Source organism: Erigeron canadensis, chromosome 7, assembly GCF_010389155.1.
Source record: "Erigeron canadensis isolate Cc75 chromosome 7, C_canadensis_v1, whole genome shotgun sequence".
Taxonomy (NCBI): domain Eukaryota; kingdom Viridiplantae; phylum Streptophyta; class Magnoliopsida; order Asterales; family Asteraceae; genus Erigeron; species Erigeron canadensis.
This window is the reverse complement of record NC_057767.1, coordinates 10365169-10389180: the sequence shown is the minus strand read 5'-3', so window position 1 is coordinate 10389180 and position 24012 is coordinate 10365169. Positions and strand designations below refer to the sequence as shown.

General features: G+C 30.5%; 1 protein-coding gene and 1 long non-coding RNA gene across 2 annotated transcripts; both read left to right on the top strand.

Annotated features, from left to right (window-relative positions):
- The first annotated feature begins 1019 nt into the window (after window positions 1-1019).
- LOC122606522 lies at window positions 1020-5049 on the top strand. The gene is made up of 5 exons (XR_006324928.1): window positions 1020-1133; window positions 1527-1673; window positions 2026-2140; window positions 2620-2701; window positions 4713-5049. It is a non-coding gene; the product is annotated as an uncharacterized LOC122606522 (long non-coding RNA).
- Window positions 5050-18910: 13861 nt separating this feature from the next.
- LOC122607856 (cytokinin dehydrogenase 5-like) lies at window positions 18911-23804 on the top strand. The gene is made up of 5 exons (XM_043780924.1): window positions 18911-19768; window positions 20236-20363; window positions 22223-22501; window positions 22761-23023; window positions 23266-23804. Exons 1-5 carry the CDS (start codon window positions 19207-19209, stop codon window positions 23597-23599), a joined length of 1566 nt encoding a protein of 521 aa, XP_043636859.1. The 5' UTR covers window positions 18911-19206; the 3' UTR covers window positions 23600-23804.
- Window positions 23805-24012: the final 208 nt, after the last annotated feature.

Below are 24012 nucleotides of genomic sequence, written 5' to 3'. Positions count from 1 at the left end.
TCAATAATAGTTCTCGAAGAAACAATGTTTTGAGGAATCGGCGAAGGAATGTTTTGTGTAGGATGGGGGTTAATCAGACGAGTTGGAGGTCTACCGCGACGGCGTGGAGTTGTATTTGTAGCAGCGCTGTTTACGGTGACAGGACGTTCACTTAACCGTGGACGCCCTCCACGTCTACTGACTTGTGTTGGTTGAGAAGTGTTTAAGGATGGACCGACTACATGAGTTGGTAATCTAATGCGAGGTTGATTCAGGGGTTATACAGTGTTTGTTATATCACTCAACGGTAGTCCGTTTGTTGTTTTATTGGCCCCACTGTTATTATTGGATGGTCGGGTCATATCTTCTCAACTAAATGTTTAAGCGTAAGTGACAGTAAGAACTCAAAAAAGCACGAGATCATAGAGTCTAATAAGCTAAACATAACAGACATAGCTAAAATAAATAACTTTATGAGTTAGAAAGCTTAAAACAAAAGTCCTAAACAGCAACACAAAGTATCCAACTTTCATAGGGTCATGGAAGTCCTAAACTGCAATACAAAGTACGAACGGGTATTGTACTATGTTGCCAAGTGAGATCAGAATCGGATTGTTAAGTGAAAAAGGATATCAAGTGTAAGTGTTGTCATTGCAGCAAGCGATATAGGGTCAGGGAAGTCAAAATATGGAGTTTTATTTGACATATATTTTTATCCTTGGAGAGTTTGTAAAATATGTGGTAGATTTGGTTAGTCAAACTATAAATATTTGTATTTTATTGTTATTGTAAAACCAATGTGGAAACCTGGGTTAAAAAAGTGGGTTAGAAAGGTCAGTCAAATGCACAAATATTTTTTTGATTAAATATGGTATTATACCTATTTTATATATATATATATAAGTTGAGAGTTGGAGGAGGTTTGGCTGTTTTGGATATTATGTGTTATATATAGACTCCTCATTTTTTACTAACTGGAATTTATTGGCATATAAATATACAAAAAAATACACATTAGGTATTAATGGGCTGGAGAAAAGATTAGTTGGTTCGATACACCCTAGGTGCGCTCCAATTCCTCCAAGAACACAAATAATCCTTCAAGGTTCAAATCAACAAATTCTTGTAATCTCAAATTTATAACTACGATTCAGGTACAAATTTTATTAATTTTTCAATATGATGTATAGTAAAATCCCCAAACTTGATCTGATGGGTTTTTATGATAGTATAGTTAATTTATTTACTTTTGAATATAGAAAATATAGTGTTAGTGATTACGTAATACTTGTCAATAAAATGGATGATCTTCATGTAAAAGATAATTTATTTACTTGTTTATGTATAAAATCATGTAGGATAACTGTTTGTATAATGTTTGACTCAAGTTTCAAGTATTAAAAATTAAATAAATAATTTTTTTTGTATGTTAGATTTTGGACATGCTTTTCTTTGAAGAAGGAATATGAAACAATTGCAACTATGCGGCTGCATTTTATGCAATCAGAAAAACGTCGCCCTGACCAATTTTCTAATTCCTTTGTTAGGTGGTCCATTGGCCAGACTGGTTTTCCTAATATTCTAATTCCTTTCGTATGTGGTCCAGTGGACAGACTGGTTTTCTTGGACTTTGGGGAGAGAAAGTGGATGCTATTCAATATCACATAACTGAAATTGAGAAACTGAAAGATCAGGTAAGATTATATCTTTGAGTCGATTTATTTTGATATCTAACAACTTGTAAGAGATTATGGTTCTGATATCATACAAGTGTGGCTGATTTTAGCTGAATGTCACATATAAAGAACGTACATTCAAACATTTATATGTGATCGGTCGGTGGGGAATCGTGATCCATTTAACTGTTTACGAATTTACGTTAAGCAGAGTTCTTTTTTTAGGTGATTAGTTTTTTATGCATATAGTTGAAGAAAAAGAAAATGTTATGAATAACCCAAAAATTATCCTACATGATTTTATACATAAACTTGAGTCAGACATTTATAAAGAAACCGACTTGATATTGTTCTGGGTACTGTCATCCAGGACGTGATTTCCATGTGAAATTTTCGGTCGCAGTCCAACCCGTCAGAACTGAAAACCGTCTGTATACCGAGCATGGACGGTACCAATTTTCGGCAGCATTCGTTATGGTCTTATGGTAAGCTTCCATCTTATCTTTTTCTTTTTTTGGATAAGTTGACATTAATTGTTATAGAGTTAAACTGTATTGTAGGTAAAAGAAATTATAAGAGAAGTTTATGGTTTAAGGAATGCTTAAATGGTAAATACACATTGTGGCATTTACTCCAAATTTTGGTTATGCCACTCTCACGGGTAGGCTTTATAGTTGTAGAGAATTGAACTGCAAACATCATTCACGAAACATGTGAAATTTCGAAACGGCCCAGATCAAGTTTTAGACCATATTTTTTTTCTTAATATTATTTTTAGTGAATTTTAGGGTGAGTGGATGTGAAAATGTGTATTGCTATTTGATATGCACGATGGGCTCGGTGTCTATATCTCAAAGTGGAACACCTACCCTGTTACTTAAAAATGTGGATTAACCTCCTTATAGGACATCTTTACTGGATTTGTAAATGGTCTCATTCAAAGTATGGACTTTGCATTTGAAAGGGTCAGTCTACGTAGCCATGGTGAAACCATTCCAATGTTGGTTGCATTTGTAAGGGTGTCATGATTCTTTGTGGTTATCAAGGTAATGTTTTGATCTTCTAGTCTTTTTGAATGAATTTCTTAAAATCAATTTGAATGGATTATTTACTATTTAACAATTTTGTTGAAGAATTAATGTACACAAAACATGCAATAATTGTTTGATTTTACATTAGGTTCATCCTTATTGCTTTATACAACTACAGAATTTAAAAAACACCAAACGTGTAATATATAAACTAACATGCATTCAATCATTACATTGGATTAAAAATACTAACCTTGTGTGGTTTATCAAACTGGATGATGGAAGCGTAGCCTTCCTCAACAAAAATGATTTACCTAATCTGGACAATTACCCATGAGAAAACTTAATTTTGCAACTCTTAACTATTTTCAATTATACATATAGGAAAAACATTACCTTTAATAATACTTGTTCAAGTAAATGCTGATGATTTATGTTATAAGAAATGGATTTGAGTATGATTGTGTTTTTATATAATGATATGATAGTGGAAATAATGGAGGGAAAAAAAGTATATGAAATTTAAAAGTCCAATGTTTTTAGTATAGTTTGTTTCAATATCTAAAATTATGCAGATTTAGTTTATATTTATATTTACCCTTAGGGAAAAAAAAAACAGAGAGAGAGATACAGAGATAAGGTATAATAACCAAGTTAGCTAAAATGAAGGCCAAATAAATTTCCAATTCTTACTAATTTATAGGAGAAATCACGGATCATATATTTTTAGTCTTATCCGCTAGGCCACCATATTTTAAGCATATTAACATAAATATTAATAGTATTAAATAAAAATGATACATTAAATAAGATGATACTATTTATAAAAATAATTAAGAAAAAATTATGTGTGTTATCTAAACATCTAGCCATCAACTTCAAATTATTATAAATTGTCATGAGATCATCATTCTGATAATTTGTCATTAAATTTATATATAGTAAATGACGTATAGTTAATTGAATAATCCAAATATAAGCAAATGAAAAGAACTAACTTTGGTTTCTAATTAATATGTAAAAAAATATAATTTAAAGAGATCATTCATGAAGCTGTATACTTTAATAATAATAGGCAACACTAAAAAATAAAAAAGGTCTCAACAACTTTAATTTAATAATTGTTACATTTTAATTTTAATAACCGTTAATTTAATATTTTAAAAATATTTTAATAATAATAGTCAACATGTAAAAGGTCAAACAATTAATCCGGTGTACATTTAAAATTTATAAGTTATTAAAATAACAACTTTTTTCATGTAATGATACGGAGAAGTTGTAAAGTATCAATGTAAATATGAAGGTTAAAGGACAGAATGATAAATAAAATGGTATCATGATTTATTGTGCTTTTGACTTAGCGAATGAACAAAATATGTGAAGAATCAGAAACATTCCACCACAAATATATAGTAAAATATAGATGACAAATTCAAAGTAACACAGATGAAAACAAAAATTTATTAAATCCTTAAAAGATGACAAGTAGTCACCTTTACATGGAATTATTCAAAGTAAAAAACACCCTAAAATTAAAATTGAAAACATAGATAATGAAACACCTAAACCAATAACTTAGTCGAGAAAGATGATATAAATGACATCTAAACATCTAGTCATCAACTTCATCGTCTTCATCATCATCTTCGATGATAACACGGTTCATCCGGTTTCTACTTTTGACGACCACTTGATTCTTTTTGCTTCGTTTTATGGGATGAATTGGGATTTCATCGTCAACGTCAAAAAGCTACTATATAACCATTAAGAAAGAGAATTAAAAAACGATAATCGGAAAAGCACGAATATACAATGTAGACATCTTTTTACCAATTTAGTTTTGCCTTCGTTGTGATCAATTTCATCGAATAGAACAAATTCATTGAACATATCAAACTCATCATCACCGTGCAAGTTCTCTTACATAAAACATCAATATTTTGTTAAAAAAATACATGGAATAAAAGTTTGGGAGGTATTATTGTAAACACGTTACTAACATGGTTATTATTATTTTCAATAGGTGGAACATCATCCATGACGACGATCCAAGAAAGGAAAATCATCATCATCACCATGGTAATTCAACTCGGAAATTTGGTCATCATGATCATCATCACCATCGTAATGCAAATCGTCAATCTCTTCATCTTCCGAATCGCTAAGCACGATCACCTCCTCCCACTTCCAATTTTTCAAGTTATCCTCACGTTTTTGTTTTTTGAAATCGAAGGTATCATCGTGTTTTTGTTTTTTTGCATGGTTGGATGACAAGGTAACATTTGTTTTGTTGTTTGGAGCCATTCTTGTGGAAAGTGTTTGTATTAGTGATTTGTAAATCTTGTGATTGATTAGTGAAGCTGTGGAAAAAAAATGCTTAACATGCCTCTCTTTAAATAGGCGTAGGGTGTACCAAATGTTGGAGGAAAATGGTGTAAAATTGAATTTTAAAAACTCATAATTATCTCATTAGTTGTTGCAATAGGTGAAACTGCCGATTTTATTTTACCATGTGAAGACAAGTTGATAAGGATAAAGTAACAAATAACCCTTCTTTGTTGGAAGATTTAATATGGCTGAATAATGAAGTATAACTCCACGTTTTTTTTAAGAATGTAACTAACTATTTGATAGAGTCCTTATTAAAAGGATGAGTTTTAATGGCTAAGATGAGGCAATTGATAGATCAAATGGACCATATTTAATTTCAAGCCCACTCATTGGTGGCAATAATTATATATAATATTATAACATTAATAATACTTTAAGTAACTAACTAATTACAGTAATAATATATATATTTCAAACCAAAACATAAATGACAGATGTGGACTTATAAGGATATACGTCCTTATATTTTTATTTCTTATTGTTGTTATTACTTTTTAGATTTATAATCATCGACTATACTTAATTAGATATTTTAGAGTTTTTTTGTGTTCATTTGTTTTTGTTGATCTGTTTTTAAATTTTAAATGGTTAGCTTATATATTATTAAATTAAATCCGCACGTTATGTAGGGCTGAATGAGAACATAAATAAATACAATAATTGATAGTTATATTATTATTCATAATTTATGATAATATAAAAAACTTTGAGATTACGACTAAGGAAACAATAAAGTTATAGTTTTAGAATATATGATGTACGTTATGTTAATAATATAAAAAATTGTGATAAATATTCGTTAAATATAATATAATAAATGTTTTTAAAAAAAATAAACATAATATAATAAACAATCTCATTTGAAAAAAAGATAATTATTATCGATTTAATAAAAAAACATAATATAATGTATATAATTATCTATATACTCATATTAGAAGATAGAAAAATATTAATCATTTGGATTATGATTGATGATTATGATTAAGTTGATGATTAAGATAATACATGGTAACAAAAATATAGCAATTTAAATGAAAAAATGACAACTCATTAAAAATTCAATTGATAAAAAACCAAAAATTGACACCTAAGAAAAAATATATCCTATTCAAGTAATTGAAAAATCTCTCGAAATAATATGCTCAAGTAATGTAAGTATGCTTAAATTGTAATGAGAATATCTTCCAATAATTATAAAAGAGAACCTTAAATAGATTTTTTTAAAAATTACAACCATTAGATGAGAAGCCACTTTTAACTGTTACCTTTAGATGATTTTGATGATATCAACTTCCATTTTTAGATTTACTAATTAATCATATATTATTATTATTAACTATTATTAGCTATTACTAAATAGTAAATGACAAGAGACATTACTATGACCACCTATATACATTAGATTTTTACCTTTGCACATGAATACAACAAGTTGCACGAATATTAGATGTAACAAATCATAATGTAATTACAAATATTTCTAAAGGTAAATTATTATAATGTGACACATTAATTGAAAGAAAATTTAAACACCAGTTATTTTTTCAATATAAGCATGATATAAAAAATTAAACATAAATTTTACATATCGTCTTTATATATTATAACCCAAATGTATCATTTCTTCCTATCTTTATCATTTATATTGTTCTGTAATTGTTTTTTAGATTATGAATAATACTAAAGATTATTTTCTCCACACTCTATAAGTGACTAATTAAATTGCTATTTGGAATTAAGGAGTTTTAAAATATTTTAACGTAAATATTCTCAAGCAATGACTTTTATGTTATGTGTCAAAGTTTGTCATTGTTTTGACGCAAAGAAAAAATATAACTATTTTTGAAATATTTCAATGTTAGATGGTTTTGAGAAGGATAAATACTGTATAAATTGATAGATATATTATTTTTGTTTGTTAGGCGCTCCAATTGAAACACACATATATACATATAATTACATAAACGAAGAAGATAATTTGAGAGGACGCAAAAATAACTATGAACCCCCCCCCCCCTTTCCCACTTCTCTCGCCCCACCACTACTAGCACCATCGTTCTACCACCTCTGTCACTACCAACACTCTCACGACCTTCTTCCCCGCCATCATCACCACCACCATAGTGGAGGACGTACCGTATAACACCACTACCACCATATTTGGATCGTCGTTTATCAAATCCAAACCATTTTCAAATAAGTTTAGTTTCCAACCCTTTTGTATATAATATTGATTGCTACACCCAATAAGGTCGAAGCTCCCTTTAATGGCCTACGCCTGTTGGCTAAGGGCAACACCCGTACTATATTCGTAGTATATTGGTCCATTTTCAATAAGTAGCCAATAGAAAAAACATAAAAAAAATAGTTTAATTTTTTTAATGGATTATATATATATATATATATAATCAAAAATAAAATAAAAAAAGAGAGATGAGAAATGTGTGCTCACATTTGTCATTGCGTTCCTTTAAAATAAATGTTTCTCGAATAAATAACTCATCCTGATATATATTGTAATTTAAATTTAGTAATCTAATCAGTGATTTTGTATAGCAATGGAGATATTATGTTTTTTCTTAAAAGATTTACTATTACACTAAATAAACAAGTTTTATTTATGTCGTCACTAGCTTAGTAACCCACGCGGGCAAATCAAAATATGATCAAAGTTTGATTAAATATGATCTCATAAATCAATTACAAGATAATGATTAATAAGTAAATGTCTAAAAATACAAAGTAGGATTTTCTTTAATAATAATAATTGATAATTGATAATAAAGAATGATGTAATCACAATGTTTATATTTATATAAAAGATTATGCAAAGATTTAACAAACAAATAATATTAATTTAGGCAAAGCTAATATATATGGCCTCCAATAATTAACTTTTAGTTAAAATAATACTAATTAATTTTGATATTAAATTTTTTATATGACTTTCATAATTATGGTAGTTTTTTAAAAGTTAACCAATGTAACTAAGTTAATTACACATACAATTAAGACAAGATATGTCAGACTTTTCGATATTCACGATCAATTTACACGTTTTTTAGAAAAATATAAATTTATGTAACTAAACAAATATTAAACATACATTTAGGTTTGTGGCAAATTAAATATTAAAAACGTTATTACTAAATTTGTGACATCACATAACAATTATTTGTTATGCATTTTGTTATATATCGTTAACATGTTAAGATATTTTAATGAATAATACATAATTAATTGTATATAGTGGATATAATAATTTTTAAAATAATGATAACAACGTCATTTTTAACATTTGTTTTTCCAAAATGTATCAATACTTGATATTATGAAGGAATAGCATGTTGTTAGTTATATATGTTCACCCGCGTATTACGCGGGTTAATTATCTAGTAATAATAATAACAACATATGACAAAATCAAAAGATGCAATTAGGAAAGATAATTAGTAGAATCCAAATGTCAAAGTTTTGATAGTTTTGGGAAGATTTTAAGAGGTTGTTTAGAAAGATTATTTTCCTTTCATTAACTGGATTAATCACTTCTAAAGAGAGAAACCTTTTTAAATTTTGCCTGGCAAAACAGTTGCTAGAGACTGGAGTTGTATGACATTGTAATTCCGTATTTCCAACTTCCAAGTTTCCAATTCTTTTGATTTGGTTACTTTTCACAAAAAAAAAAAAAAAAAAAAAAAAAAAAAAAAAAAAAAAAAAAAAAAACTGGTATTTTTTTTTTCCTACAGTACCTGGGCTATGATTTTTGGGCTAGTAAACTTTTCTTATGAGTTTGTTTCAGATTTTGGGCCTTACGGAGAGTCGGAGACAGGAGACATAATAATCATAATTAACATTGGTAAGCCCAATAAAACATGAAGTACCATCCAAAGAATCCATGTTACATGGCATCTCCACCGTTCAATAAAAAAAAGAAAACATGGTATCTCCAAAGTGCAATCTATATGCGAAATCCTAAATCAACTTTTTAAAGTAAAAATAAGATATATCTCTACATCAAAGTTAAATCTCTGTATAAAATTTATAAGGAATAATCACTTAAAATTTATGTTTAACTCAGTACTGACTTAAGGTGTTTAGAGGCCTTAAGGGAGATCAATATTGGGGGCCTAGTTCGTTAGCATATAAATTAAAGTACATAATTTTTCAAATTTTGTATTTAACGACTTAGTTAATAAAAGTTATTCAATATACGATTGAGGAAAAACATTTTATTCAAAAACTTAATATAAAGTAGCTAGAATGAAACTTAAAATTTTAGGTGTAATGTTTTAGTCTATGTTCCTTTATCGGATACAGTCACGTCAACACGTACATATAAGGATATAGCCGATAATGGCATACGCTCTTTATTAGTAACAGCATACGTAATTTTTTTTCTCATGGTTTTTCCCATACTGTAATAATAAAATATTTCTAAATTACATTATTATTATTATTACTATTATTATTTTGAACTCTTATTAGAAAATTTGGTTCAAAATGAATCATTCCCAGCTTTCTTATTCCATAGAAAAGTGATGATATTGGCCAAGTAGGAAAACTTTGGACAAAAGGAAAATGGGACACATGAAATGTTGAGGTCTAGGCTGATAGCGATGAATAATACACATCTTAAATTCACCAAAGAACAAAGGAAATATTATATAATAAAAAGCAATAACAAAAAAGAACCACAATGGAAAATGACCTGTGAATTGAAGTATAATCAGCTTTTGTTACTGATTCTCAGGGATACCATGCACAAAGCGAATCAAAAGATGCATATTATAAGCTACCTTTTCCAAAATCGATTCAAATCGGATAGTGTCTCTGTTGTCACGCTAATTGACATAACAAAGTTCTTTTTTTTATTATTCACTCATATGCTAGACGACAATAAAGATTAATGATATATAATTTCGTCAAAGACCAAATGTTGGGAAGTGACATATAAGCAGTCATACATTATTTACCGGAAGGTAAAAAAATTGTTTTCAAAAACATTTTTTGTTGTGTGTGTATGAATATAATAAAGAAGTATATGTGAGAAGAAATAAAAAAAAAAAAAAAAACACATTCCTCCATATGTTCATATAAAAAGGTATTTAAGCTTATAGAGCATACAAAATATATATGTAGGGATAAACACATCAGGGATAAAAATCAAGTAGCATCCAAGTGTTGGGGTGTGTAAGATGATTTTAACGATAGCATATATTAAAAAATAACTACTTGCAAGATGCTGGAATTGAAGTCAGGGAGGGGGTTGGAATTTTTTTTTTTTTTATTTTATAAACAAAAATAACCGTTAATTGATTATTTATATTTTACTTAATACATTTAACATGAGCCAGTAAAGTCACCTAAAGGTCAATCTTAATAGTTAATATTATCATCCCACCTAAGTTTTTGTCTACCTCTTCTGTGTACTAGTCGTCGACACTCACAATCCCTATCCTCACATGACGAAACCATATATCTCAGCAGACCCCCACCCTCAACTTATTAATGATACAGATACTTGTATCTTCGAGTCCTATTTAAAACTCCAGTCGATATCATATCCATCATGGTTTTACCGCATGCCCATTAATTTTAGTATTTTCATCTCTGTGAACTCCATCTAGAGTACAATATAAACAAAAGTTAATTACAAAAATTGTCTCCATCGTGGACATCCACTTGTAGCTTTCGTCCTTGAGCTTTTTAATTTACAGTTTTAATTCAAAAAACTTTGCTCCGTCAACACTTTTGGTCCGGACCATAATCGTCCGTTATGAAGGAGGTCACGTGTTTGGCACCTGATGGGTAATTTAGTAATTTGTCTTCGAGTTAATTACATAAATTGTCTTTATCATGAACTGCCACTTTCAGCTTTGAGTTAGGAAATGAAGCTGGAAGTGGAGATTCACGATAGGGACGATTTCTGTAATTAACTTTAAGTCAAATTACGAGATTACTATTAAAAGCTATGGACCAAAGCAGAAAGTGCTGGTTCACGATAGAGACGATTCCTTTAATTAACTCTAAGCCACATACGTGACCTTGTTTTTAACGGACGTTTCTGGTCATGACCAAAATAATGGACGGAACAAAGTTTAGTGGACTAAAACTGTAATTTATTAAACTTAGGGATAAAAGCTGAAAGTGGAGGTGCATGACCAGAACGACTTCTGTAATTAGTTTTATAAACAATTAGGTCAAAGATGTGATAAGGGGGTTTTTTTCACAAAATGTAATGTACGCTTTAAAACAATAACGATATAACCTGATGGGAAGAAAGGAATCAAATCACAATAATAGAAAATTGGGTAGAATCAAGAAAAGTTGCACTTTCAACTTTTATGTGTAAAAGAAGGATTTCGAACTCAAAAGACGGATGCTAATGCACATGGAAATATGAAAGGAGATCAAATAGTTTCTTTTTGGGCTGATTTTTTGTATGTGTTAGGCAAATTGGAGTTCGAAATAAAGCTAATTAAGGGAGGCATCAAGGCACATGGTTCATGCATGCCAAATTGCCAATAGCTCTTCAATTCACATGAACATGTTCTTTAAACTAATATGTTAGGCCATGCCAACCATCCATCCATCTAGTCTTAGTTTATAGCCAAAACAATATATTTCATCTATGATTATCCTTATTATACTACTCATCATCATGTGAAATTGTGAATGTACGTGTTTCGTTGATTTGTAGTACGTGTAATGTAGCATGAAGATTTAGATACTATATGTCCCAATTAAAGAGAAATGTACAATAGGTAAATTTCACAATGTCATGATAGCTTATTGTGAGATCCGTCATCAAAACTGACAATTTAATTATTATAGCATCTAACTTGAATTTCTAATTTCTTGACTGGTTAATGTGCCTACATAGTATAACAAACGTAGAGATTGTGTGATAATTCCAATATGTGACTTCTATTACTTGGATTCCAATGGTTTAGGATTTAGTCACTCTACGTTGATATTTAGACATATAGTTATATGTCATATTCATTTCGATACATTGATAAATCTCTATACCCTACTTAGTGTGTTAAAATCTATAATCATCAAAGTAAATTTTTCACACTTATGGATGTTTAAACAAAATGTTAACACTTAAAAGTGTACATAACTGTCAAATACTTTCATATTTAAATGTGTGAAAGTCAATTGTAACACATAAATTTTCACACTCGTGTGAAGAAAATAGGTGTTACAAATTGACTGTCACACTCTTAAGTGTAAACAATTGAAATATTTTTACACACTTTAAAGTGTGAACTTTTGTTGTCCACATATATAAGTGCGTAAATATCGTGATTATTTAATTTTTTTTCACACTTTTACCCACTTTTAAATGTAATTAAATTAAAAAAAAATTACATTTTTAAAAGTATGAAAAAACAAGTATTAGCAAATTACATATTTATTTAGTGGTAGATGTACCATGGCCCAACATGGGTCAGTAGCACCATGTTACATCAGGAAAATTTGTTAGTGATTATTATATGGTAAAAGAAAAATATGGACCTAGGGATGAGGAGGTGGAACAGAATTCTAATTGAGATTGAAATCGATACCCATTTTTATTGGTTTGCAAGATTTGGGATTGCGAAGAAGTGGTATCGATTTTTAAATGAGATATGGATCGACTGATAATACAATATTTTGGTAATTTCTAAGATTGTTATACGTATCATGCCCGTCTCCAAATGGACCCACGTGATTATATATATATATATATATATATATGAGGTTATTTCTTAAACTAAACTAATTTTGACTCAATATTATGACTATGTCGCAAGAGAACATTTATATGACACCCATGTTACCGCTCTCTCGAGTTCGTTCCCAAATTGGGTAAGGGGAACACTCGAGCCATGTCTTTGCTTTGCATAAGGTCGATCGCTTTATTCTTCATATCCCTCTAGTCCTAATTTTACTTATGCATTATTTAGAAAGGATTACCGCAACAACCTTAACTAAAGCAGCCTGGGCTGGGTGGCTGGGCCCACTCCATACCTAAAGGAGCTGTATAGGCAAAAGTAGGGATGAGCACGGGTCGAAACCCGGCCCGACCCGCGACCTGCGAGAGCATGAAAACGTGACCCGTGACCCGACCCGTGAAGGTTCAGGTCGGTTCGCTTCGGGCGTGTCACGGCTTTTCTTCACACTTTTCTGGTTTTTGCCTTCACCCGACCCGGCCCGAACCGTCCAACCCGTGACCCGCGAAAACACCAAAAGCGTGACCCGTGACCCGGCCCGTTAGGGCTTCGGGCCGGTCCGTTCAGTCCGGTTCAGAGTCAGACACGGGTCAACGGTTTTTTTGCTCATCCCTAGGCAAAAACACTACAAGTACAAACCTAGATTGTCTGCCCAAACAAGCTATTTGGTGCTAAACTCCAAAGTCAAGAGAAACAACCCTTGTGTACATTATGGCCACTAAGCTATTTGGTGTCAAAATGTTCAATTCCCGGGTTGAAAACAAAGGTGTTTATGAAAACAAACAGGTTTTTTCTTGAACTGAAATTGAAATAATAAATATAGGTAATATTGTTGAGTCCAAATTTGTCGTTAAAAATGACATTTAAATGCTATATCTATTATTATTTTTGAATGACAGAAGAACTGATAACGCTTCCTGTATTTGGTTTTCTATCCCGGGTTCGAATCCTGGTGATGCCTTAAAAGATTTATTTTTTCATGTCTTAGAATGATTGCGTTGTTTAAAAACTTATTTTCTTAAGCATATGTTTGTGGTATCGGATATAATTAATATTAATAAAAAGTAATATAAGAAAGGGTTTAACTTATAATCAACTATACTAAGGGGATGTTTGGTATTGCGATTACAAAACAGAATCCGCGTTTTCAAAATAGATTATGCGTTTTCAAAACTGCGTTTTGAAAAAGCAGGTAGGTACATGCTTCTCCAAAACTGCGCTTTCATAGCCGATAATCACTTTTTCATACAAACACTTTTCTAAATTATTTGCGTTTTACAAACGCAATAATCAGATAATCACTTTATAACTCAATCCCAAACACCCTCTAAAATTGTTGAGATAAGCTTAACGCATTTTAATGCTGCCCTAGAACGTTTTGGGCTTTGTAATAACCTGTTAACGTAACCACCACATAACTCTAATATTTAGTTATGTGAATGTGATACTTTTTAATGGCAATAGAAAAATCGATTTCAGGGCATCTTAACCAACAAACATTCAAAAGAAAAACAAAACTCATAAATTTATCATTTTCAAAATCAAACTCAAAATCTGTAGTTAAATTAGAAATTTTAAGAGTTTTAAAGCCGTAATTTAACAATATGGAACCGAGAGGACCCACATGAACTAACTTTAGGGAAAATCTAACCCATATTTGAAGTGATTGAAAAGATTTAGTGTCGTATTTAATAAAATATAGTAAATGCTAGTCGACTAAAAATGCGATACATCATACACATTTGCCAGTCAATACTGTGTTGTAATCAACCACACCTTCTCAATAGTTTAATTATCTACCCATGACTATTTATTGGCCAAAGTCATTGAATAATATTTTCTAATACAACAAACGTAGACAAATCATGACAAATAATCATTTTAACTTTTCCATATAAATATTTTTTAGATTATATTTGACAAATGTAATAATCCAATAATTATTTTAAAACCTAATCACAAACACTCTTAAAATTGCGTTTCAAATCTAGATTGTAAAAAACTTAATCTCCACATTATGAACCATTTAAATTTAAATGTAGACAAACTTAAGAGAAGAAGAAATGATACGTACTATAAAACTTTGTTAGCCATAATTGTAATAAAGAAAAACTTTGACATGTTGATTGTTGAGTACTATACTACTATCTAGTAGTGTATTACTTTTTGGTATGATTGTTATTTTGAATATATGTAATATATAGAAATTGTGATGAACCCTATATATAGACGTATGAACCTTATTAGGACAATATATATGAATATATTCTATACCGACACATGAAACAAAACTAAAATCAATATTACTATGATATGTTACAAGAACGATTTAGTGCTATATATATATATGCGTATTTTTGTAAGCCACATAACTTGCAATTTTATGAAATAGAAGGCATGAGTTTAGTTCCATGAGACTGAATAACATGGCCCGAAACGAAGTCAACTCACTTTGCTTACGATTTTACAAACACAAGCCACAAGGCCCTACGACTCATACTCAGTCCATGAAATTTCATTTCATGGCCCGCCATTAAGGTTGGTGCCGATATGTTTTTATTGAAAGGCCATTGTGCAATCAAATATGTTCTCGGACCCATGTAAGATTTACGCCAATATTCCCTTACAAAAATACGAATTGTCTTCTCCTAGTGTACCCTCAATCTTCATTTGGGTTCTCATTATTCACAATAATGTATTTTGTTTTGCGGGTTTTGTGATACCTTTTCCCAAGAATGTTAGAACTTCAGAATTACTCCATAATTTATTAATATTTGTCTTTTTAATTGATTCGTTATGCACCATCTCCAAATGTCCAAAAAGTAGGAGTGGTTTGCTTTTAGCCCGTGTCTAACAAGTCACTAGATTTCTGTTCACAGGTTTACAAATTTGAACAAGTTAATTAAAGCTCTTCTAAAGAAGACTAAGGTCATTTGTGGGATTACTCAAGCTCTTGATCAAAAATTGACTAGTCTAAATGGAGATATCTTGACTCTCAATTAAAATCCAGAGACGAGTTTCAAAGATCATATCTAAATTTTGACAGTTGATTTTAATTAAAGGTAAGATGATATTATATTAAACCTTTAAATTAGAAACAACTTGAAAGGATTTCCACCATTTATTTATTGCATATTGATCGTCCGAATAAAATTTTTTGTCTAAGCAGCATTGTTTAAATTTCTTTGCTTTATTTTCAATAAATATTATATGTTAAAATAAACCAACTGGGTTGATTAAGTGATTAAAGTCTTTGCCTTTGGAGCAAAGTTTAAGGGTTCAATATGATTCTCATGCCTAGCAAGACTGGAGACCCTTTTATATTTGGTTAACTTGGAAGTGGTTCATCTACCTTATATAGAGATAAAGTTGTGTAAATCTCAACCTTGTACATACGACGTCGAAAAAAGATGGTGAATTTTGGGATGAAAATCCTACCAAGTGAATTATAATAATGGTTGTTCTCACCACATATATGTTACTATAGTGAGTATGTTGTTGATCTTCTGATTAATATGCTGATAAATGTTCAAGTAATTCGAAAGAGCATTTGAAGAGATGGTTCGTGATGCGGGCCTAAGTCTTGTGGGAGCATTTCCTTTTGTTTTTAGAGGTTAAAGATCACATGACTAAAAAGAATTGACGAAAATGCCTAGAACTTGAGTTATAAGATTTGGTTTTGGGTGAACCACCACTAAAAACGACCATAGGGGATAGCTTTAGTCATCTTTCGGACCTAGAAATGATTTATTTTATCTACTATTAAAGTACATTTTGTGTGTTTTTTTTTTAACGAGCATAGTACCCGTGCGTTGCGACGGTATTTTATAACTACTTTTTTAGATGAATACACAAAGTGTGTCAAATATAGATTATGATATCCTGTCGATTGTTTTAAAACCATATAAAAAGATCAATGTTAATTAAATTAGAATCACTTATAAATTGATAACAAAAATAGTGAACTGTAAAAAAACAAACCAATATAATATTTATACATACATTAAATAGTGTTGTAATGTGTATAGGGTATTTTAGGAACTATAAAACTGGTGAAATGAGCATTTTGAGAAAAAAAATATGTTTAAAATCTTATAATCCAATTCTACTTATAATTTAGGGATTACAGAAGTCTTTTGGATTTTGTTGGTAAGCATGTGTTCAGCCCATATATCTTCTTAGACCCATTTAAAGTTCTAAGGTAAAGGTATTATGATCCTGGAAGCTAGACATTCAATTTTATGAATATATGAAGAGAAAATTACATCATTAGCCAATTTTTGTTGCGATTGTATCAAAATAACCAAGTCTTTTTAGATTATCACAAAATAACCAACATAATCGCAATAATTTGAGAAAATCGCATAAAGAACATGAAAATCGCAATGAGAACCTGAACATCGCAATAAGATTTCAAGAATCGCAACGAGAACATATAATCGCAATGAGAAAATCGCTATGCGATCATGATAATCGCAATGCGATTTTGCAAAATCGCAATATGTTGACTTTTTTTTTTTTTCTTCCAATGGAAAAAACCCCTTATATATGCATTGCACATAATGGTATTTTAGTCATTTTACCTGTTATCTTCCCCAATGGCTAATATATCGGTATCTGAATTCAAACATCTAAACAACCAAACATCCACATTCACAGATCTCGATCTTTACAATACCTTGTAAACCAAAATAAATCTCCATCTCTATACCTAAAATAAATATATATATTCACACTTAACATATACATATACTGATTAAAAAAAAAACATATATGAACATACAAATCACACGCCTACATTTGTGATTCTTTAAATACATATTAACAATTAATCAATTATTTGTTGTTGATATAAATCTTTCAATTTTCTTGCTTTTCTTTCAAATAGATTGCGGGCCATTGAAAGTACTTTAATTTTTTATTCTTTAGATACATGGTTGTTGGAAGATTTATTTATTTGCTAGTGATTGATTAGTTTTTGATTTCATTTGTTTTAGATAACACAATCGTTTTTGAATAACACAGCGATTTTCCATAAGAAGAAAAAAAAAATAAAAAATTCAAAGTCAACATATTGCGATTTTCTCATTGTGATTATATGTTCTCGTTGCAATTCTTAAAATCTCATTGCGATTTTCAGGTTCTCATTGCGATTTTCATGTTCTTTATGCGATTTTCTCAAATTATTGCGATTATGGTGGCTATCATGTGATAATTCAAAAAAACTTGGCTATTTTGGTACAATCGCAACGAAATTTGGTTATTGTCGTGATTTTCTCATATATGAAACTTCATTTTTTTTAATCAAAAATAAATACGTGTTTTTTCATCAAAAAACGCCCTAATTATCAGTATTTGATGAATGAATGATAATTGTTTTTAGCATTCGTATGAATCAGTAGATTCAATTTGTGTTATCACATCTATAGTTTATATTAGTTTTTCTGTTCATGTGGGGTAATTGGATGAGAACCTCCTGATCCCATGTACCATTTGATATCCACTAATCCCTCAGCTAGGCTAGTGTCCAGATGAATCTTAACCACTTAATAATCCCCTGATTATCTCAAGTTTGCTTTTCACAAGACTCGAACCTAGGACCTTTCCGAAAAAATGGCGGCCGTACTTTGTAAGTAAAATTATCTAATCCAAAACAAGACAACAAATTATCATTAATCATCGAGTGTTGACAAATCACTACTCATAGATAAACGAAAGATATAACTATTGGTTTAGATTTAATGACTAAGACTTAATAAAAATAAATATATATTTAATATTTTTGTATTTATACAGAAAGGGTTGTTAATGTCAAAATTTAAACCAAATTGGATTAAAAAAACAATAACTAAAAAAAAAAAGATTAATACAATTGGAATGAGTAAAAAACATATGTTATTATTTTTCCTATCAAGATGCATAACAAATCAAACTAGTAAACGTTGTAAGAAAAGTGAAAAAATATAATCTTGATGTATCACGTGCCACACAAATACTTACACGTGACTCACACCATGCAAGACTGCTTCCTTTTCGAGTGTCTATATATACCATACAGTACAACTTGCATCTCATATACTTTGATATCACTCATTCAAAAACTCTCCCTAGCTAGCTACCTATATCCCTATTTTATTTCATATATTCTCTTAAAGTTATTACTTTTAACGGATTGAAATGTTAGTAATTGTTAGCAGTTAAATTTTTTCAAATTAGTAATTAAACGTCGATACTCGAGGTTTAATCCAGGAACTCCAGAGAGACAAAGTCTTCCCTATAGCTAGGTCACTGGTACACTAAATCTGCTTATTAAAAAACTTTTCTATATTTTAGCAACAAAAACCCCGTACAAACCGAATCTCATAATTCTCCTTCACCGTGATCACATTTTTGGGCCAAGTCATGTGTACTAAACTACTACTTCTAGCCGCTATATGTCGTTTACTAGTAATCGTTGGAGTATCCACCGGTCCAAAACTCCAAACACACGTTGAGCTAACCTTTAACCATACAGACATCCTGTCAGTCTCACAAGATTTTGGAAACATGATTAGTATCCTACCCGCCGCAGTTTTCCATCCTTCTTCCACATTAGAGGTTTCAAAACTAATAAAACTCGCGTACGAATCACAACAAGGGTTTACGGTGTCAGCTAGAGGCCATGGTCATTCGATAAACGGTCAAGCTCAAGTAGACAATGGAATTGTGGTCCAAATGAGCGGATCACATGGGAAGTTACCGGTTCCGGTTGTTAATGAGGAATTAATGTATGTAGATGTGTGGGGTGGTGAGCTTTGGATTGATGTGTTGAAATGGACGTTAAAATATGGACTTGCACCGAAATCATGGACGGATTATTTGTATCTATCTGTTGGTGGGACAATCTCTAATGCCGGAATTAGTGGCCAAGCTTTCAATCATGGACCTCAAATTAGTAACGTTCATGAAATCGACGTTGTCACGGGTAATTTTTATATATTACAATTCACTTTCATGCATTGTTACATTTTTTAATTAGATACAATTAAATAATGTATAATATTATATATTATACTCCGTACTATGATTTGGTGAAAATGGTTTTCATTGATAAGTTAAAATGAATTAATTATCAAGATTTTATGAATATAATGATTTTGGGGAAAATTGTAATATTTTACTCATGAAAGCATGTGGGTTGTGAAGTATACGTACGGGACACTTGTGTTGTCAATATCAAAAAGCATAAGAGTGAAAAATGTACGTGCGTATATTTTGATTTGTTTTAGAAACCAATTCTTTCACTATACGTATTTATTTGAGGTATGAAAAATGGATAATATATATAAATACGGTTTATAAAGTATATATTTGTGTGTTTTGTATGTTTATTCTTATGTAGTGGAAATCGGGGAATATATGAATGAAATAATTTGGTGCAAATATATGCAGGAAAAGGGGAGATACTAACATGTGACGAAGATAAAAATTCGGAGTTATTTCATGCGGTCATGGGTGGATTAGGACAATTTGGTATCGTTACAAGGGCTAGAATAGCGTTGGAACATTCCCCTCATAGGGTATGTATGCCTTTCGATCTCTTCTAGTATAACTGTTTTTTCTTGTAGCAACATTGGACCATGCACAATTAATTTAATTTGTTTCTCCTCTAATTATTCACAATATATTTCTTTATTTTTTTATTTTTTTTAAACGGTAAATTTGGACTCATCGACATGTATTTTCGTATACCCAACTCCAATTTCAGAGGAAACCCATACTGGGAAAACCCTTGTCTCCATTTCTAGGAGCATTTTGCTCACACCAGGATTTGAACTCAAGACTTCTCAGTCTCAGACTCCACCATATACCAATCCATTTATTTGTTAGACACCGAAAGTATAGTTTTTTAGGTAAGTTATAGGTGTGGTTTATCTTCAATTGTGATATGCATAGGATGTATAATGACCATATGTTTATATTTGACTTGTTAATAGCTTCAAAAGGTCAAACAACGTTTTCTAAATAGACACTTCTTATAAGCAACTTTCTATATACAGATATCAACGGTGCACAAAGACGACCAAATATAGTGATATATGTCATTAACTATAAAGTGCATTATTTCGATTGTCTTTGCATTTCGAGAAATGCTATGTAAATATTCTTTCTTATAATACCAAAAAAGACTTAACACGTAGGCAATATAAAATATAACTATGTCCTAGGTAGTAATTAAATAAAACTTGAATGGTTAACTACCTTAAAAAGACAAATATCCAAATTTGTTTTTGCCATTACCGATAAAAGACAGATTCGTTTATCTGGCTTATTCATGTAGCTAGCTTGTATAGAGCTAATCATACTTATAACGACATGAAACTTTTATGAATTTATCAACATTAGAACGTACAGTTTTTGCTACAAAAACAATACCAAAAAAACAAAACACAATTCAATGATTTAGTGGTCCATTGCAATGAGGCTTTTTCTTCCAACCAATTTCGACTGTTGACGTAGCTATTGATGTCTCACTTTTTTCATAATGACAAATATTATATCATTTTCTCATACTTTCTATATTCTTAGGAAAAAATCTTTTTCTCCATATGAATCCATATGGTATATAACACAAGCCTACAAATACTAGCTAGTTATAACTTTTTTCGTTCCAAAATTAATGTCTACATTTTAATTATTTTACTTTGTACCAGCATTTTATCCTTGATCAATATTTTCACAAAATAGATCTTTTTGAGTATATGAAAAAGCTAAGGTAATCAATTGTAATCCTATTACTATTACTATATATATATATATAATAACTAAAAATCTTCTAAGACCATTTTGTTTTTCAGCACGACATTTATTTTGTGACATAAAGAATAATAGATTTTATCAAGTCTGTACATATTATTCTAAGTTATCTTGAGAACCTTTTCTTTTTGCGAGAACCTTTGAAAACTTTTTAAAACAAGCCCAACTGATTATTGTTTTTTATATGAAAATTTTTTTTTATTATTTTCTGAATAACTTATTTGTAATTTTGAAGTTTATAATTGTGTGGAGGCATGAATTATTATCCGTTATAAAATTATGTGGAGATTTGAATTCTTGATCACATGTGCACGAATATTTCTATGATCACATGTATGCAAGTCGATCACATGTAATCATAGCAATATTCGTGCACATGTGATCAATAATCCAAATCCCCACATAATTGTATAACGGATGATAATTCATGCATCCACACAATTATAAACTTCAAAATTACACATAAGTTATTCAGAATACAATCAAAAAACAATTTTCATGTAAAGAATAATCACCGGTTGGGCTTGATTTGAAAAGTTTTCAAAGGTTCTCACAAAAAAAGATTCTCAAAATAACTTTTCACTTGTTCTAATTAAACTTATTACTTGTTTTGTGACACCAGGTGAGATGGATCCGGGTTTTGTACTCGAACTTCTCGGGTTTTATCCATGATCAAGAATACCTCATATCTCTACATGGTCAACCAAACTCCAAAAAGTTTGATTATGTTGAAGGTTTTGTTATTGTAGACGAAGGATTAACTAATAATTGGAGGTCATCCTTCTTTTCCCCTAATAACCCTATCAAAATCTCCTCGGTTGCTTCGGGTGGCAATGTCTTATACTGTCTCGAAATCGCCAAGAACTACTACCATCATTCCGATCTCGAATCCATCAATAAGGTACAAATTAGAAGATTAATTAAATATTTACGGTTCAATGATTTGATACTATGATTGACGACAAACATAATTAGTAGTACGTAGTATATTAATTAAAATATATGTATAAATCGATGGCATCCACCCAATAATTAGTAGCTAATTATTATGCATTTTTTTTGTGTGGCTAAAGTTAGTTTCTCAACTTATAAAAAGAAGTGTTTGGTATATTCACTTTTTGGTTTCAATTAAAGAATGGATTGTGGATTTTTTAATGCAGGAAGTGGAAGCTTTGTTAAAGAAACTTAACTATATAGAAGCAACGGAATTTACTACTGACCTTCCATATATGGACTTCCTGAACCGGGTTCACAAAGCTGAATTAAAACTCCGGTCCAAGGGTTTATGGCATGTACCACATCCGTGGCTTAACTTATTTGTTCCAAAGTCAAGAATTGAGGACTTTAACAAAGGTGTGTTCAAGGGCATTTTGGGTAACAACACTAGTGGTCCAATTCTTATCTACCCCATGAACAAAAACAAGTAAGGATATGATATGATATTCATCTATGTATTCAAATGATGTTATACAATATTATGGTGTTTCAAGCATATCTATATGACATATGGAAATCATAATCTTGTACTTTGACCATGCATTTAACATGTTAGGGTGAGATCTTGAAGCGGGACCGGCGCCTAATGACTTGCGCTTGATTTGTGCATAATTCGTTATACATGTTTAATGTTTAGATTAGACGTTAATTCTTGTTACGTATGTGTAGGTGGGATGACGAGACTTCAGTTGTGACACCAGATGAAGATGTGTTTTATTTGGTGGCGTTTCTTAGATCAGCATTGCACAATGGTGAAAATGTAGCAACGCTAGAGCGTTTGAAAGATGAAAACCGACAAGTTTTGAACTTTTGTCAAGAACAAAATATTGGTGTCAAACAATATTTGCCACATTACACCACCCAACAAGAATGGATGGATCACTTTGGAGAAAAATGGCACCAATTTTACAAGAGGAAAATGGAGTTTGATCCAAAACATATATTAGCCACCGGTCAAAGGATATTTGAGCCTAGTTTCAATTCTATGATTAGATCGTGGTAGTGATAGGATATGGATTGAATTATAGGGAAACTATATTTGTATAGGTCATAAGATATATATAGTGACCTATGCGAGGTTGCATTGTACATATATAAGGACAAATAGTAACATATATCATAGATCAAAACTAACCATTTTCTTTTTTCTTTTTATATTCATTGGTATAATGCTTTGCCATATCTTTTTAGATATGGATCATATTGAATATCGTTCGACCATATACCATTTGGTACAATGTCATGTACTGTCAAGATTCAAATTTTAAATTTTAGTTCATTTTATCTGAAAAAATAATTAAAAATATATTCTGCAAAACTGATACATTAATATTGCCTTCTTGACTTCTTGTGTGAAGTTATCTAATCGACCTTTAAAATATCAGACTCCAAGGAGTCCAAGCCCAATACATAACT